General features: G+C 47.9%; 1 protein-coding gene and 1 long non-coding RNA gene across 2 annotated transcripts; both read left to right on the forward strand.

The window, feature by feature from the left end:
• Nucleotides 1–2707: 2707 nt before the first annotated feature.
• Nucleotides 2708–4714, forward strand: LOC135302177 (uncharacterized). The gene is made up of 2 exons (XR_010363871.1): nucleotides 2708–2830; nucleotides 3898–4714. It is a non-coding gene; the product is annotated as an uncharacterized LOC135302177 (long non-coding RNA).
• Nucleotides 4715–5774: 1060 nt separating this feature from the next.
• FGF3 (fibroblast growth factor 3) lies at nucleotides 5775–12228 on the forward strand. Its single transcript, XM_064422635.1, has 3 exons — nucleotides 5775–6349; nucleotides 8089–8192; nucleotides 11226–12228. Exons 1-3 carry the CDS (start codon nucleotides 6112–6114, stop codon nucleotides 11556–11558), a joined length of 675 nt encoding a protein of 224 aa, XP_064278705.1. The 5' UTR covers nucleotides 5775–6111; the 3' UTR covers nucleotides 11559–12228.
• The last annotated feature ends 1690 nt before the right edge of the window (nucleotides 12229–13918 follow it).

A 13918-nucleotide genomic window follows, 5' to 3' on the forward strand; every position in this document is an offset into this window, starting at 1 on the left:
TTTTGGGAAGGGTCTGTATCAAGTGGAGGCCACTTTTCTGCTGGCTTGGCTAAGCCCCAGAGCCTGATCCCACATTCTCCTTGACTGCAGACCTTCTGGAGGGGAGCAAAACAATACTGATTCCATCCCAAGGCTCTCCAGGTTTGTCCTGAGTGCCTCCCACCTGCCCCACAGAGGTGGAACAGAAGGGTCGTGGCCACTGTGTGAAACTCAGTAACCAGAGAGGCCGTAGGGACTTGGGGTCTAGAGATAAACTCACATATTTGTACCCCCAGGAGTTATCCATCACTCCATTTTATGTCCTACCCAGGCTCTGAGAGATAAATGCAGGGAGTACAAAAGGGAAATGTCCTTTCAGCTTGTTCCTCTTTGCACCTTTCCCTTTCACCATTACTCTGTGGCATCCTGGTTTGTGTGGTGCAGGAACACACCCGGGATCATTCCCCTGTGGGAAAAGAGGAATTCTGCTGAAATTCATCTAAGGTACTAACTTTGTGTTTCTGTTGTTCTCTACATCAGCTTTTTTTTAGATTTTTAAAATCACATCACCTTTCCTTGCCTGTATTTCTCCTGATTCCTTGGTCCCATTCCTTGTCCCTGGAGACAGAAGGAACTTTAAGACTCTTTGCATCATGGCCTTCTGAGGACAGCATATAACCATGGATGGGATTTTGGGGAAAACCCCAGGGATATGATGCAAACCTTGATCTGAAGTGATCTTCCCAGAAGAGTTTAAATGCAACAGCTGCTGATCTTCAGAGTGGAGTGGATCATTCCTGGCACCAGTGCTCTCTCCCCCAGGGACAAATGTCCATGCATGTGGCATTTTCCTAAGGCAGCCACTTCCAGGTTTTATCCCTGGTGCTTGGGCACAGACCTAGGCCTGACCCCTCTGCCTGTCATCTGATTTTGCAAAGTGCTGATCCAGCCACAGCTTGGAGAAAGAGAGAGATCTTTTATCTTCGGGTAACCCAATTCCCAAAGATTTGCGGGGCTGAGTAAGATCATAACAAGCCTCTGATTGTGAAAGCAATGGGGGGATAAATTCTAAAAGTAGTAGGGTATTTACCAGAACAGCAGGTACTTCAGGCACAAAGTGCAATTTCATCGTGGGTATGGGCCAGATATTTCTCCCAGGCTCCTGTGTAAATCTTTGATTTCAAAAGCATGTGCTGTGTTACCAAAAACAGGGAGTAAAGTTTTTCCTGGCTATTAAATGAGGATTGAGATATCAAAGGTGTGAAGCAGGTATGCTAACACGGTCTCCAGGTTGCCACCAAATTACATTTCTATTGTTTTTGCACTCCCTTGCTCCTCTTCTGGACCACCCCTTATCTTTGTGCTTGGCTATTTTCGTGGCTGCAGTTTACAGTTCTGCATGAGTCTGAATATCCCTATTGTAGCCTGCTTTGAGCCTGCCACAGATCTGTCAGAGCCACCTGACAGTCACCTAAACCTCACCATCACACATTTTCCCTGTTACATTTCTGCTACTGATTCCTTTGTGTCTTGTGTTGAAAATGAGTAAGCAACAGAGGGTAAAAAAATTGGGGTTTTTTCTCCTTTAATGTTGCTGCATTCATCGTTTTGAATATTTTCATTCAGTAAACCATTAAGAGATTATCAGAGCACGACAGAAAATAATTTTTTTAGTAATAAGATTGGGCCTGATCCAAATTCACTGGCATTAAAGAAAAGGCTCTTAGTGAATTCCATGGACTTTGAATGAAGGATTAATCCTTTGGTCCTCAGACAGAGAAACTCACCAACTTTGGTAGGAATTCAGTAGGAGTAAGGAATTTAGGCACTTGGATCTTGAAATATTAATAATGGTAACAACAACAACAACAAAAATAGACCTCAATTATATAATGTTTTAACCAAAATGAAGAAGAGCAAAACTTGTAAACTAATTGCTTGAAAGGCAATACAGCAGTAGCTCACATAATATATGTAGAATCAGTTGTGTCATCCTAAAGATCTCAGATAGTTTCTTCATAAACTGCAAAAAAAATTACTATAAAAGTGAAAAACATTTCATATGAGTGGATAAAGGGAAAAAATATTTCATGCATTTTATGTGTTTAACATTTCTTTCAGAGCTGTCTTTCTGTGCGCTTTCATTGGAAATTACCTATATCTTATTTCCCCCACCTGGAAAAGCAACCTGAACTTCAGGAGCTGTGAATTCCCTCTCCGGAGCTTTCCTGCTCCACCCTGCCTGCATTCTGCTTTCGGGGAGCCACCAGTGTCCAACACGATAAACAGCACTGCCTGCCCCTGTGGAACAGGGCAGTGCGATGCTGTGTGGTCTGGAAAGTCATTTAAACAAGATTATATTGTTCGCGGGGTGCAGAACAACCCCGCCAGGACAGCACAAAGGAAACAAAATATAGCGAATGAAATCAATTGGATTTTAGGGGCTCTTCCCGGTGCCAGCAGGTGTGAGGGGACTGCAGCAGGGAGGAAAGCTCCGCTCGGAAAATGCCATTAGCGCATCGCAAACAAACACCTCATCAGCACCGCGCCTGTTTTCTTTGGGACCTTCCCACGCTCCGCAGCTGAGCTGGGATGGATTTTTAATTGGAGAAGGAGAGCGATTTTTTTTTCTTTTTTTTTTTTTTTCTTTTTTTTTTTCTCCTGCTGGGGGCTCCACCCACCGCCTCGGTATTTATTGCTCTACAAATTGTGACTTCCTTCTCCTTCGGGTAACGGGCCGGTCGTAAATCAGCACCGGGCGCGGAGGAGCAGCACATCCTGAGTCACAGCCCCATCGCTGCAAGATGGGCGTTTGTGAGGTTTATTACAGCTTAAAGTTGGCGCTTTCAAAGTTTTTGTCCTTTTTTTTTTCTATGTTTATACTTAGGTAATATGTAAGTAAAAATTGTGTCTCCATAAAGATCTTAAACGCCTATATCCGAATACATATATATACATGTATATATATGTATATATGTGTGTGTGTGTGTATATATATATATATATATATATATGTTCCTTCTCGGAGGGTAATTAGCTCAGAGTACGAGTGCTTCACGTGCTTACAAGGATAAAAACCTCTGAGGCAAGTGCTCGCTCTCACCCGATGGCTTTGCAGGAGAAACGCCTGGTTTAAGGCTGAACTGAGAGGAGCCTTCGGAACACTCCGTTAGCAAAAAAAACCAACAGATCCCTGCCGCGTTCCATTTAGCATCACACACTTCGAGCGAATTAGGAGATCATTATCTGCTGTAATTTTGATTTAGTTACGTACGGTCTAGAGCCTTTTCTCCCCCCCCCACGTGAAGTCACAGACCCGAACCGCTCTCTGATTATTATTTTGGGGCTACAAGGAGCACTGGGGCATAATTTAAAATATTTCCAGAAAGACCCGGTAGACCACATCTGACGTCGCAGGCCCTGCTAGAATCAGACCACATCAACGGGACCCTTTTTGTTTTCAAAAATGGTCACCAGACAAACTTAAAATACACAAGAGCGGGCTTGTGTTTTATTGTAGAGATGCCTGAGCAGAGCGAAACGACTTGGGGCTGTTCAGGGCTGCTCCCAGTGAGACGGGGTAGTTAGGGCCCTCGGATATTTCCGTGGGGGTCGGGTTGGCTTCATTTGAAAGGGGGACCATTAATGACAGACCTGCGAGCGCTCCCCTCCCTAACAAGCAGAATCCACATCGCTCGGGAAGCCTGGCTGTGGCAGATGCCCAGGGCGGAAAGATTTGTGGCTGATGGCGCTAATTATGAAAATGTGATCAAGATGGAAACAATTTGAGCAAAAGTCATTAGCGTGTTACTCTTCCACCCACTGGTCGTTGGGGTTTATTGCTGCGGTGGGGGGCGGGAGGAGGATCTTGCGGGATTGGTGTGGGGTTGTTTTTTGGTTGTTTTTTTTTTTTTTCAGAGCGCTAATGAAAATGCCCTGCGAATCCCAAACCGGAAAATGTCAAGATGCACATCCACAGGGCGATGCACCAGGCTCGGGACAGAGCCGGGGCTTGCTCTTAAGAGATCGCTGTAATTACTGTCAGTAATTGTGTTTTATCTTCTCTTCAAACGGTGCCGGTGAAAGCATCTTTCAGGAGACTCGTGGCGCGTTAAGAGTTATTTTTCTGCTGCCACAGTTGTCTCGCAGCTCGTCGGAGGTTACGAGTCCCCAGGAGACGATTTACGGAGCATCCCCGAGAGGAAAGTTTTCCACCAGTCTTCTTTTAGGAGAAACTGGAGGATTTGGCCAGCAAGCAACACCCCTCACCCCATACACTCCAAAACTGGCGTCCTGCACGTTTAAGATTTCCATATTTTTACTTGCATATACTGCTTTTTTAGCTTACAATGGATACGCTGGAACCACTTGACTGCCTGGCCGTGGCATTGTAGGAGAACAGCAATAAAGAATTAATTGTACAAACATTTATCATCCCCAGATCAAACTCTCCTTGTGAGGCTGGGGCTTAACTTGTGGAGAAGAAAAGGGGGAGGAAGGGTGGTAATGGCGGAGAGGGCGTTTGTGGGTTTTTTGTGTGTTTCCTTTTATTCCAGACGACTGTATAATGAAAATCCTTTTAGCCTTGAAGAACTACTAAGTATTAAGCACAGCTTAAAACGGGGAGTAGCTTTCGAGACAGTTTGGTCCTCCTGTCATTCCTTTTAGGAAAAGGTCGTACCCCTTCCCTTATTTTCCCGCTAGTAAAAGCTTCCCTTTTCAAAGAAGTTTTTAACGTGTAAGAAAATCGTCCTGCTCTACATAGGAAGGTACTTAAAAAAATATATAGACCCCTTCATGTCCGCCAGTTCCGGGGAAAAAAAAAAATATATATATATATTGATCAAGGTCAAACGCTCGAATTGTGACGTGACTCACTTCAGAGGTGTATTTGTGTGCCCTTCAAGCACATTAATACTAATTATCTCTCAAACACTTCCCCAAAACTCCTACTGCCTGTTTCAGATGCAAATCTAATTAACGAGCTGCCTTTGAGGAGCACGCAGGGACAGCGTAATTCACGGAGCTGTTGAACCTTTTGCCTTCTTTTGTATTTATTTATAGGTAGCTCCATCCTCTTTTGAAAGCGTAGGCAGTGGTGTGAAGCGACAGGGTAGCGAGGGCAGCTCCGCGCTAGCTAATGAGACTTTCCAGGAGTCAAGGAAAGGGATTAGCCACGACTTCTTGTAAATGCACTCAGGGACGTACATCAGAACACTTGCCGGGCCTCACTTTGCCTAAGTTAATTTGGGAATGATTAAATCGTGAAAGCGCTATCTAAACAACGCCTATTAGTCCCAAACGTGAGCTGGATGATTTAGGAATAGCTGTTTGCTCTCCCCGCCGGGGGCAGAGCGAATCCCGAGTGCCAGCCACGGGGGTGTTTTCTGCCCCCACCGCCTCCCGGGGAGCCGGGACCCGCACCCCCTCCTTCTCTCCTCTTCCTGCAACACCCGCACTCCCCAGAGCCACCTCACGAAGATGCTCCCGTGGAGCATCATCCCCCCCTTCCCGGAGCGCGGGGGGTCCGCGGCGGCAGCCGGCCCCCGTGCGGGGGTGTGCGGTGCCGGCAGGGTGAGAGAGAGAGAGAGAGAGAGGGATGCTGTGTAATTTTATCCACGCTGCACTCTGGGAGTTCACACGAGACTGATACCTTTTGCCTCCTCTGCTCTGTATCAATTGGTCGCAGATCAGGCTATTGTTGCAGGAAGCTCCTTTTATTTCTATGCTCCGTCGATCAACTATTTTCCCCCGCAGTCTCCTGCCGAAATTCAGCGGCTCCCTCCCTCCCTCCCTCCCTCTCTCCCTCCTTGCCTCTCTGTCTCACGCATGCCGTCTGTCTATCTGGAAATCCAAGGAGAAGGCTGATCACGGCAGCTGCGTGTAACACAAACAGCTGGGACTCTTCGGTGGCCTTTGCCGATGTCTATTGATTTAAGTAAATCTGAGACAGATAAAAGGGCCAGATCGAGGCTGATAAAACCTTGCCAATGCCGCACGGCTCGAAGCAGCAGCGTGCGCTCGGCATCTCCGGAGTGCTGCTAGCAAGACGCCTTTAATGGGACCCCTGGTGCCACTCGCTGCGAGCCTCGCTCTCCCCAGCAGACTCAGCGCTGCGGCCACCATGCCACAATGGGCATAATCTGGATCCTGTTCCTGACTCTGTTGCAGGAGCCGTGCTCCCCGGGGCGGGCCGAGGCCGCCGGGGCCGGTGCCCGGCCGCGCCGGGATGCGGGGGGACGCGGCGGCGTCTACGAGCACCTCGGGGGAGCGCCCCGCCGCAGGAAGCTCTACTGTGCCACCAAGTACCACCTCCAGATCCACCCCAGCGGCAGGATCAACGGCACCCTGGAGAAGAACAGCGCCTTCAGTGAGTACCGGGCTGGGAGGGAACGGGGATCCCTGGCCCGCATCCCCGGCTCCTCGGCGGGGACCGGGGGCATCCCCCGGGGTCGGGGCTTTGGTCGCCTCGGCTCCGCCGGACACGCAGCTCCGCTGTGCCGGGGCTGGCAGCATCCCCGGCCCTGGAAGCGGGAACTCCCGAGCCGGTCCTGCAGGCTGCGGGGACCCGACCGCCGGCGGAGGGGCACGATGCCCCCGGCGCAGGAGGAGACCCCCCAAACCCCAAGTTTCCCCGGCGGGCACTGCGACCCTGCCCTGCGCGGCCGGGTCGAGCTGTCACTCGGGCCAGCCTTGCCCCAGCCCGGGCCGGCGGGCAGCCGGGGCCCGGCATCTCCCGAGGCCCGGCATCTCCCGGTGCCCGGCATCTCCCGGGGCCCGGCATCTCCCGGGGCCCGGCATCTCCCGGGGCCGATCCCGCAGCCCTTTGGGGCTGCCCGCGTGTCCCCGTCCCGTCCCAGCTTGGCTCCCGCGGCGGGCTTGAGCCTCCTCCGGCTCAGTCACATCTGTCCCCTGTGACATGTGCCGGGCAGCGGCGGTAATTAGGATGAAAGCGGATATGTCGGCAGTGGGGGGGTTTGTGCGAGGGCGGCGGGAGGGGGGAGAGCGGGGCTCAGCACCGGGGGAGCCCCCGCACCCAGCCTGGGCACGGCCGGGCCCCGCCACCCCAGGATGCGTAAATCCCGCCTGGTGATGGCACACAGAGATAGGGAAACCTCAGGGATCTGTCTGAAGTCCATAAAGGAAAACCACTATTTCCTAGAGAAACCCCCCCGGCTGTCACAGCCCGGAGGAGGCTTCCTTCGGCAGCGAACCGGTGCCTGATTCAAACCAGCTGTGCCAAACCCAGCCCAGCTCTCCCAGAGCTCCCAGCAATCCAGCTCTGCACAGGGAACAGGCCCCCAGCTTTGCCTTCAGGCTTTCCAAAATGTAGGTTTGGATGCCAGGGTCACCTCTTGATTTAAAGCACTCACAGAAAGTACAGAGCTATCAGGCCATGGCTGGAGAGCTGAGAGCAGGGTTTGAGCGAGCCTGATGGAGAGCCATGCACCCACAACAGCATCCTCTGAGTAATTTGTGCCTCCATCTGTGTCCTGGCGCCTTTGGCTGGACATTTGGGCAGGTGTTGCACCAGCCTTGGCTGTGACACTCCTCGTGTGGCAGGACCCCACCTTGGATGGCCTGAAAACATCCTCCCCTTTAATTTGTCTCAGACAGTCTTTGTCTGGAGAGAAGCACTGACTTCCTAAATCTCAAGTCCCTTTCATGATTATGTACATGGCTCTAAAATGCAGCAGCCTTGCTCTGGCTCACCCTCTGGAGACCTCAGCAAGGGCTTTGTCCTGAAATGGGTGGCTTTATGACTAAGTCAAGAGCTCTTTTGTTCCTAAGCATTAAAAAAGATTTAAAGTTTTTTATACATATATAGGATTGAGTGAACCTCTAGTTCAGTGTCAGATCTTTTTTACTTTTGAAAGAGTTCAGTCTCAATCAGACATCTTGGGGTTTCTTGTCCACCTTGTCTCGAACAGTTCCCACATCATCCTTGCTTTGTATTGTTTCAAATAATAATAATTTCATTCACATGGTTGCCCCGATTCTCATGTGAGCAAGTAGTAGCTGTGACAACACACTCCTCAGGTAAGCAGCCATGCAAATGTAACTCAAAAAATTACACCTGAGCAATAACACATCTAATTCTGTTTCAAGGTATTCTGGAAATAACAGCTGTGGATGTTGGAGTCGTTGCCATCAAGGGCCTGTTCTCTGGCAGATACCTGGCCATGAACAAGAGGGGCAGACTTTATGCATCAGTAAGTTTTCCCAAAACCTGGCACATGCCTGTCATTTCCTGTGGGGGGAACAGGTCTAGTGGGGAACACTGATTTCTTATAAATCCACACTTCTAGAGAAGAGTAAAGCTACAAGAGGTTTTTGCCTGGAATTATTACAGGCAACCAATGAGTGTATTCTTAAAAGTAGGGGAAAAGCTGTGTTCTTACCTTCCTACTGCCTGGACAGCCAGAGGTATGTGGAATGTTGGAATTGTCCATATTTTACATGGATCTTGGATGCCAGCAGAGACATGTCAGGTAAAGAGTGTCCACAAGTAACTGTGTAGCATTGATGCTACAGGAAAGCAGCCTCCTGACGGGAGTTTGCACAGAGCTTATGGCTGAGCAATGGAGGAATTTGCAGTGCTAAAAGGCAGGGCTATGCAAGGAAAGCAAAAAGGAGAAGGTGCAAGAAGATAAAGGTGAAAATAAACACCTTATTTTACTCCTTTGACCTAATTTTTTTCCTTGATGTGTGAGATAAAATCTGGGGTGTGCTGATATAAGTGGGAGCCTTGCCTTCTCAGCCCAGACAGTATTTCCCCTGAGTGAATAAAATACTTCAGCTTAGACTTCTTCACACTCAGGGACATACCAGGGCACGTTTGTCAGCGTGTACCACACACATTATCTCCCTACTTGAATTTCTTCCACTGTCTTTGATTACATCCCAGCAATCTCGTGATCTCTCACTGCAGGACAGCCAAACTGTGCAGTTTCCCCATGAATCCTGGAGGTGGAAGCAGGTTAGGAGAGGGGAAATATGGCTGAGGTGAAATTTGCTTCCTCCTAGAAGCCATTAGATGTAATTCTGTTGGTCTGAGCAGCAGGACATACACTTGAGCGATGTGATCTTGTCCCATGAGGACCCAGCCTGGGTGACACAATCAACTCTGTCCCTCCCCGGGTTGACACCTTTAACTCCAGCTTTTCAGGAATGTTCTGGCAGTGTTTATGACCCAGTTTCTCTAATGTGCCTCATGTGATGCTCACTGATTAAGGGGGCTGTGTGTAAAGATGAGTGCTCTTTGCTACTGCAGAGAGCCACACTACAAACGATTTTGGCATGGTAGCTCTGCTTGCCAAAGTAAAGGCTGTTCAGTTGTATGCTTCTGGTTAATATTCTGATTGAAATGGGTATATTTTTTCAATGGATCTCCTCCATCAGTTCAGAGCCAGCATCTGCCCCAAAGAAATTATTTGGAAGGATGATTTTTTTCAAGTTCTTTCTCATCTTTCTCTTTTTCTTCTTTAAAATAGGGTTTTTTCCCTTCAGATTACTTACACTGTATTAAAATAAGACTAAACAAATTCTGAGCAAAAAGCTCCTCTCCTAAACTCCAGAAAAGCCAGGAGCAGGATAGCTCTGAGACTCCTTTTCTTCTCCTGGACTTCCCTTTCTGGTGCTAGGAGCATCAGGCCATCTCCTGGCTGTTCATTCTCTGGTTTGTTCATCTGTCACATGCCAAAGAATATCAGCCATGGAAGTTTCTGTATAACTTGAAAAGATAATTTGTCCCCTTCCAGCTCAAGTTTGAGAGAGACTGGTTCAGACTTGTGTTTCAGAGCTGGAGGGACAATCCAGGGAATGCTATTCCATTCCAGCTTTTTTCACAGGAGTAGGAAGGGGTGAGGGCTCAGCTCAGAAGAAGCTCCCTGTCTTTGCTTGCCTGTCCAAAAATTTTGGTGTTGCTAGCCCAAGACCCTGTGCAAGGCTCCTGTTTAAAAAACCTGGCTAATTCAGGGATAATTATCCACGGAGCATTTTATTAAATGGTATTGGAATAACTCCATTATCCCTCAGTTCACCCATTTCCCCATGTCAGCAAGATGGGTTTGTTGAGCCTGCAGAATTCCTTTTTGCCCTTGTCAGATCGTGATAATCCTCCGGATTTATCCTGTGTGATAAACGCTCCCCAGCCAGAAGGGAGGCAGGCAGCAGGACAGATCCACCTACATCTGGTGGCTGTGTGGGCTCCAGCACCACAGCATCTGAAAACCTTGTCCTTGCAAGGAAGGGCGCTTCCGTTGTGCAGCTGGGAAGCCAGGACATGTGGAGTCTTTTAAAATCTTGTTAAACGCCCATCAGTGTTCCTGGGGAGTGAACAGCGCTAAAGACAAGCTGCTCATGGGGTCCAGGGGCTTTTCTGGCTACCTGTGCCCTTTCTATTCCCTCCAGACAATGAAAAATAAAAACCCATGGCGGTAGTTCCCTTCTGCCACTGTGCTTCACATGTTTTAGATCCTGAAATCTTAATCCCACAGGTGGAGCAAGGATGGGTTTGGAGTTAAGGAGAGATGGACAGTGTGGGAGGTCCTTTGTCTGTGCTGGTTCTCCTGCTCCCAGGGAGGGGGAAGGAGTTCCTCGTGCCAGGCTTTTGCAGAGAGGTCCTCAGTCAAGGAGCAGGTGAAAAGGGGCAATTTTTGACAGATCATGTGAAATGTGAGCAGCTGGGACAGGTGCATATTATGCCTTACAGTTTGTGATAAAGGAGCTGCCTGGCATTTTGGAGGAGCACACTGGCAGGCAGAGTGTGCTTTCATTTTGTTGCGCTGACAAAGAAGCTCCATAAAGGTATGGTTTTACTGCTCAAATATCCAGTCTGAACTGGATGTAACAGCCTGCAAGTGTATCTAATGACTAATACGCAAATTGAAGAGACACATTTTACATTACACTGTAGCATTTTACCTTTTCAATAGATGGCAGAGGTTGATGGGCAGCAATTAAATAATCTGTCCAGTTTCACAGCTGCATTAAATTCATAAGCACACAAAAAAAAAATGAACCAGCAGAGCTATTCACTCCTATTCACATGCCACCTTTTTGTTTTCAGTTTGGTCTGGGGCCTCTTCCCAGGGTCTGTCACACTGCCGACAGGGAGCACCTTGCTCAGGCTCAGCGCTTCCCTCCCGCCTTCAGTGGTTTTCTTACCAAGTGTGTTGCTGTCCTTGTCCTAAAACTGAGGAGAGTCTGGCTTAAGATTATTTTTTCCCGTGTTTCCCTCCCAGGAGAGCTATAACTCTGAGTGTGAGTTCGTGGAGAGGATCCACGAGCTGGGTTACAACACCTACGCCTCCCGCCTGTACCGGACTGTGCCCAGCAGGGCGGGCGCCAAGCGCAGAGCCAGCGCCGAGAGACTCTGGTACGTCTCCATCAACGGCAAAGGACGACCCAGGAGGGGCTTTAAAACCCGCAGGACACAGAAATCCTCTCTCTTTCTGCCCAGAGTGCTGGACAACAAAGACCATGAGATGGTCCGGCTGTTCCACAGCAACGCGAAATACCGGGAGGGTCTCCTGAGGGCCCCGAGCAGGAACCAGCGCAGAAGGAGAGGACACTGATGGGGTGGGGGAGCTCGTGGTGGGGCTGGGGGGGACTGGGAGCCTTCAAAGAGCCACTACAAGAACTAACAGCTGTGATTGTACAGGAGGCATTAACAGTGACAGGTTTTATACTCTGTGTAATAGGACCAAAACCCGCATCGCTTGCTTTTAGCTGTTGTAGGTTTGTTACCTGTGGGGAAAGAGATGGGAGGTAAGCTGAGGCACATTCAAAGGTAAATTAGCTGGATGTAATAATTTTGCAATGACTTTCATGTTTTCTTTTCTTAAAAAAAATTATTTCAAGTGTTTTCATTCTAACTTGCCATAGGCTATTATCTCAGTGACGTTGCCCTCCCAGATATTTAACACTTACCAAATGTATGTCCTCAGAGAAGGCATAGTGCTTTCATAGCTCTTCTGGCCACGAGAGGCTACATTCTTATTTTTACATAATACAGGAGTTAGAAAACTGGTGGTTTGTTTCTTTAAACATATATTTATTTTTATTTTATGGCCACCCATTATCAATTATACTTTTTCCAGGACTGTCCAAGAAAAGTAAGATTGTCAGCTACTTCAAACACTTCCATAGGCCTGCACATTACCAGATCATCCTTGATTTTGTAAAACTAAAACTCCAAGATGCCTGACCTTGTCATTTAAATAAATGAATGGTGGTAAAGTGGCATTTGCATTGGTCAGGCTTTGGCAGTATAAATCTCTTTACCAACAGATGACTCTTCTCTTAGAACAGGACTCAAATGTGATGTGAAAGAGAGTAAGTTTGGCTTGGATATTGGGAAGTAATTGTTCCCTGTGAGGGTGCTGAGGCCCTGGCACAGGTTTCCCAGGGAGGCTGTGGCTGCCCCATCCCTGGAAGTGTCCAAGGCCAGGCTGGATGGGGCTCTGAGCAACCTGGGATGGTGGAAGGTGTCCCTGCTCATGGCAGGGGGTGGAATGGGATGAGATTTGAGGTCCCTTCCAACCCAAACCATCCCATGCTTCTATGATTTTTCTGCTGTGATTCTTCTTCTGCAAAGTTAACTTCTGCAAAGCCAAGGGGAGTCCCCATCACAGATTCAATTTTGAGCAGTTCTAAGCTTTAAATGTTTTTCTTGGCATCCAGAAGATGACAGAATAGTACAAAGACTGAGATGTGCTTGACAAGCACAAATAATGGTAATCTCAGTGGGGTTTGGCCTTGTGCTCTTTGTTTCCCAGAATTTGGCCCTGAGAGTGGAGAGATGGAGGGAAAAAAAAAAAGACTGCACTGAAATAAACCCTCCATCTGAATTTAACAGAAGATCTGTAAGTTAAATCTGACATTACATAGAAACAGACAGGTGTGAATCCCATTTCTGATCATATTGAGAAAAAAGGTCTTCTTGTAGGCTGCTTTTGAATAGACCCATTTAAATGTGCTCATTGAGAACTAGGTAGGGAAAAATCTTCATTTTGCCAGGAGGTGAAATCCGTGTGAGAGAGAAATAAGATGAGTTCACAGAATGGGGTGACCAAGCCTAGGTTTAGCACTGCTTACATCTCCATAAAGGTAAAACCAGAAAGGTATTTTTATACCAAATAATATGTTCCATTCCTTCCACCCTCCTATCTTTCCTGTAATATTCTAACAAAGGAGGAAACTATGTTTCAATAAGAAAGTCAAAGTTTCTTGATCTGCATTCTTCTTTATACTGAAATAATGTAAAAAGACACTTAAATTATGTACATTAAGTAATGGTGCACACAGAATAGACCTAGATTTAAAGAAGGGCAGGGAAAACAAATCACCCACATTCCCAAATTTTCCTGCTTTTACAAAGCAACAAAAAATAGTGATGGGATCTTCATGGAGTTAACCAGGCAGCCTCATGTCAGGAGCCACTGACAAAGAGGAAACAGAGAGACGGAAAGGGAAGCAGAAGAATTCAGGTTTTCTCTTTGTTCACTGTCCTGCCAACCACACAGGGCCCAAACTGCTGCGGGATCCAAGGTGCCTGCTGAAAGTTGGTCATATCAGGGAAGAAAAGGAAGCTTTGCCTCCTGGGTATCAGGGCTGTTTTGGGGACACACTCTTGGGTCTGCCAGTTCCCCAGTCTCAATTCCCAGCTGCACTTCCCACTAGAGGTGGGAGATGACTGGGCAGGAAAGGAGGACACGAGGAGTCCTCCCAGCTCTCCAGCTCCAGGAACAAAATGCAAGGGAAGGAAAGTGTCAGCAAGCCCAGCTGGCAAGAAAAGATCACATACAGCTGAACGTTGAGAGACAGTGTTTCCCTCAGGTCTAATTTCTAAATAAATAATGAAAAAGATTTCTTTTTGACTGCAGTTTCAGATTTACTTGACCTCAACTTGTAGAAATCCATTCTTTGCTTTCTC

The sequence above is a fragment of the Passer domesticus genome, chromosome 6 (assembly GCF_036417665.1).
Source record: "Passer domesticus isolate bPasDom1 chromosome 6, bPasDom1.hap1, whole genome shotgun sequence".
NCBI lineage: Eukaryota > Metazoa > Chordata > Aves > Passeriformes > Passeridae > Passer > Passer domesticus.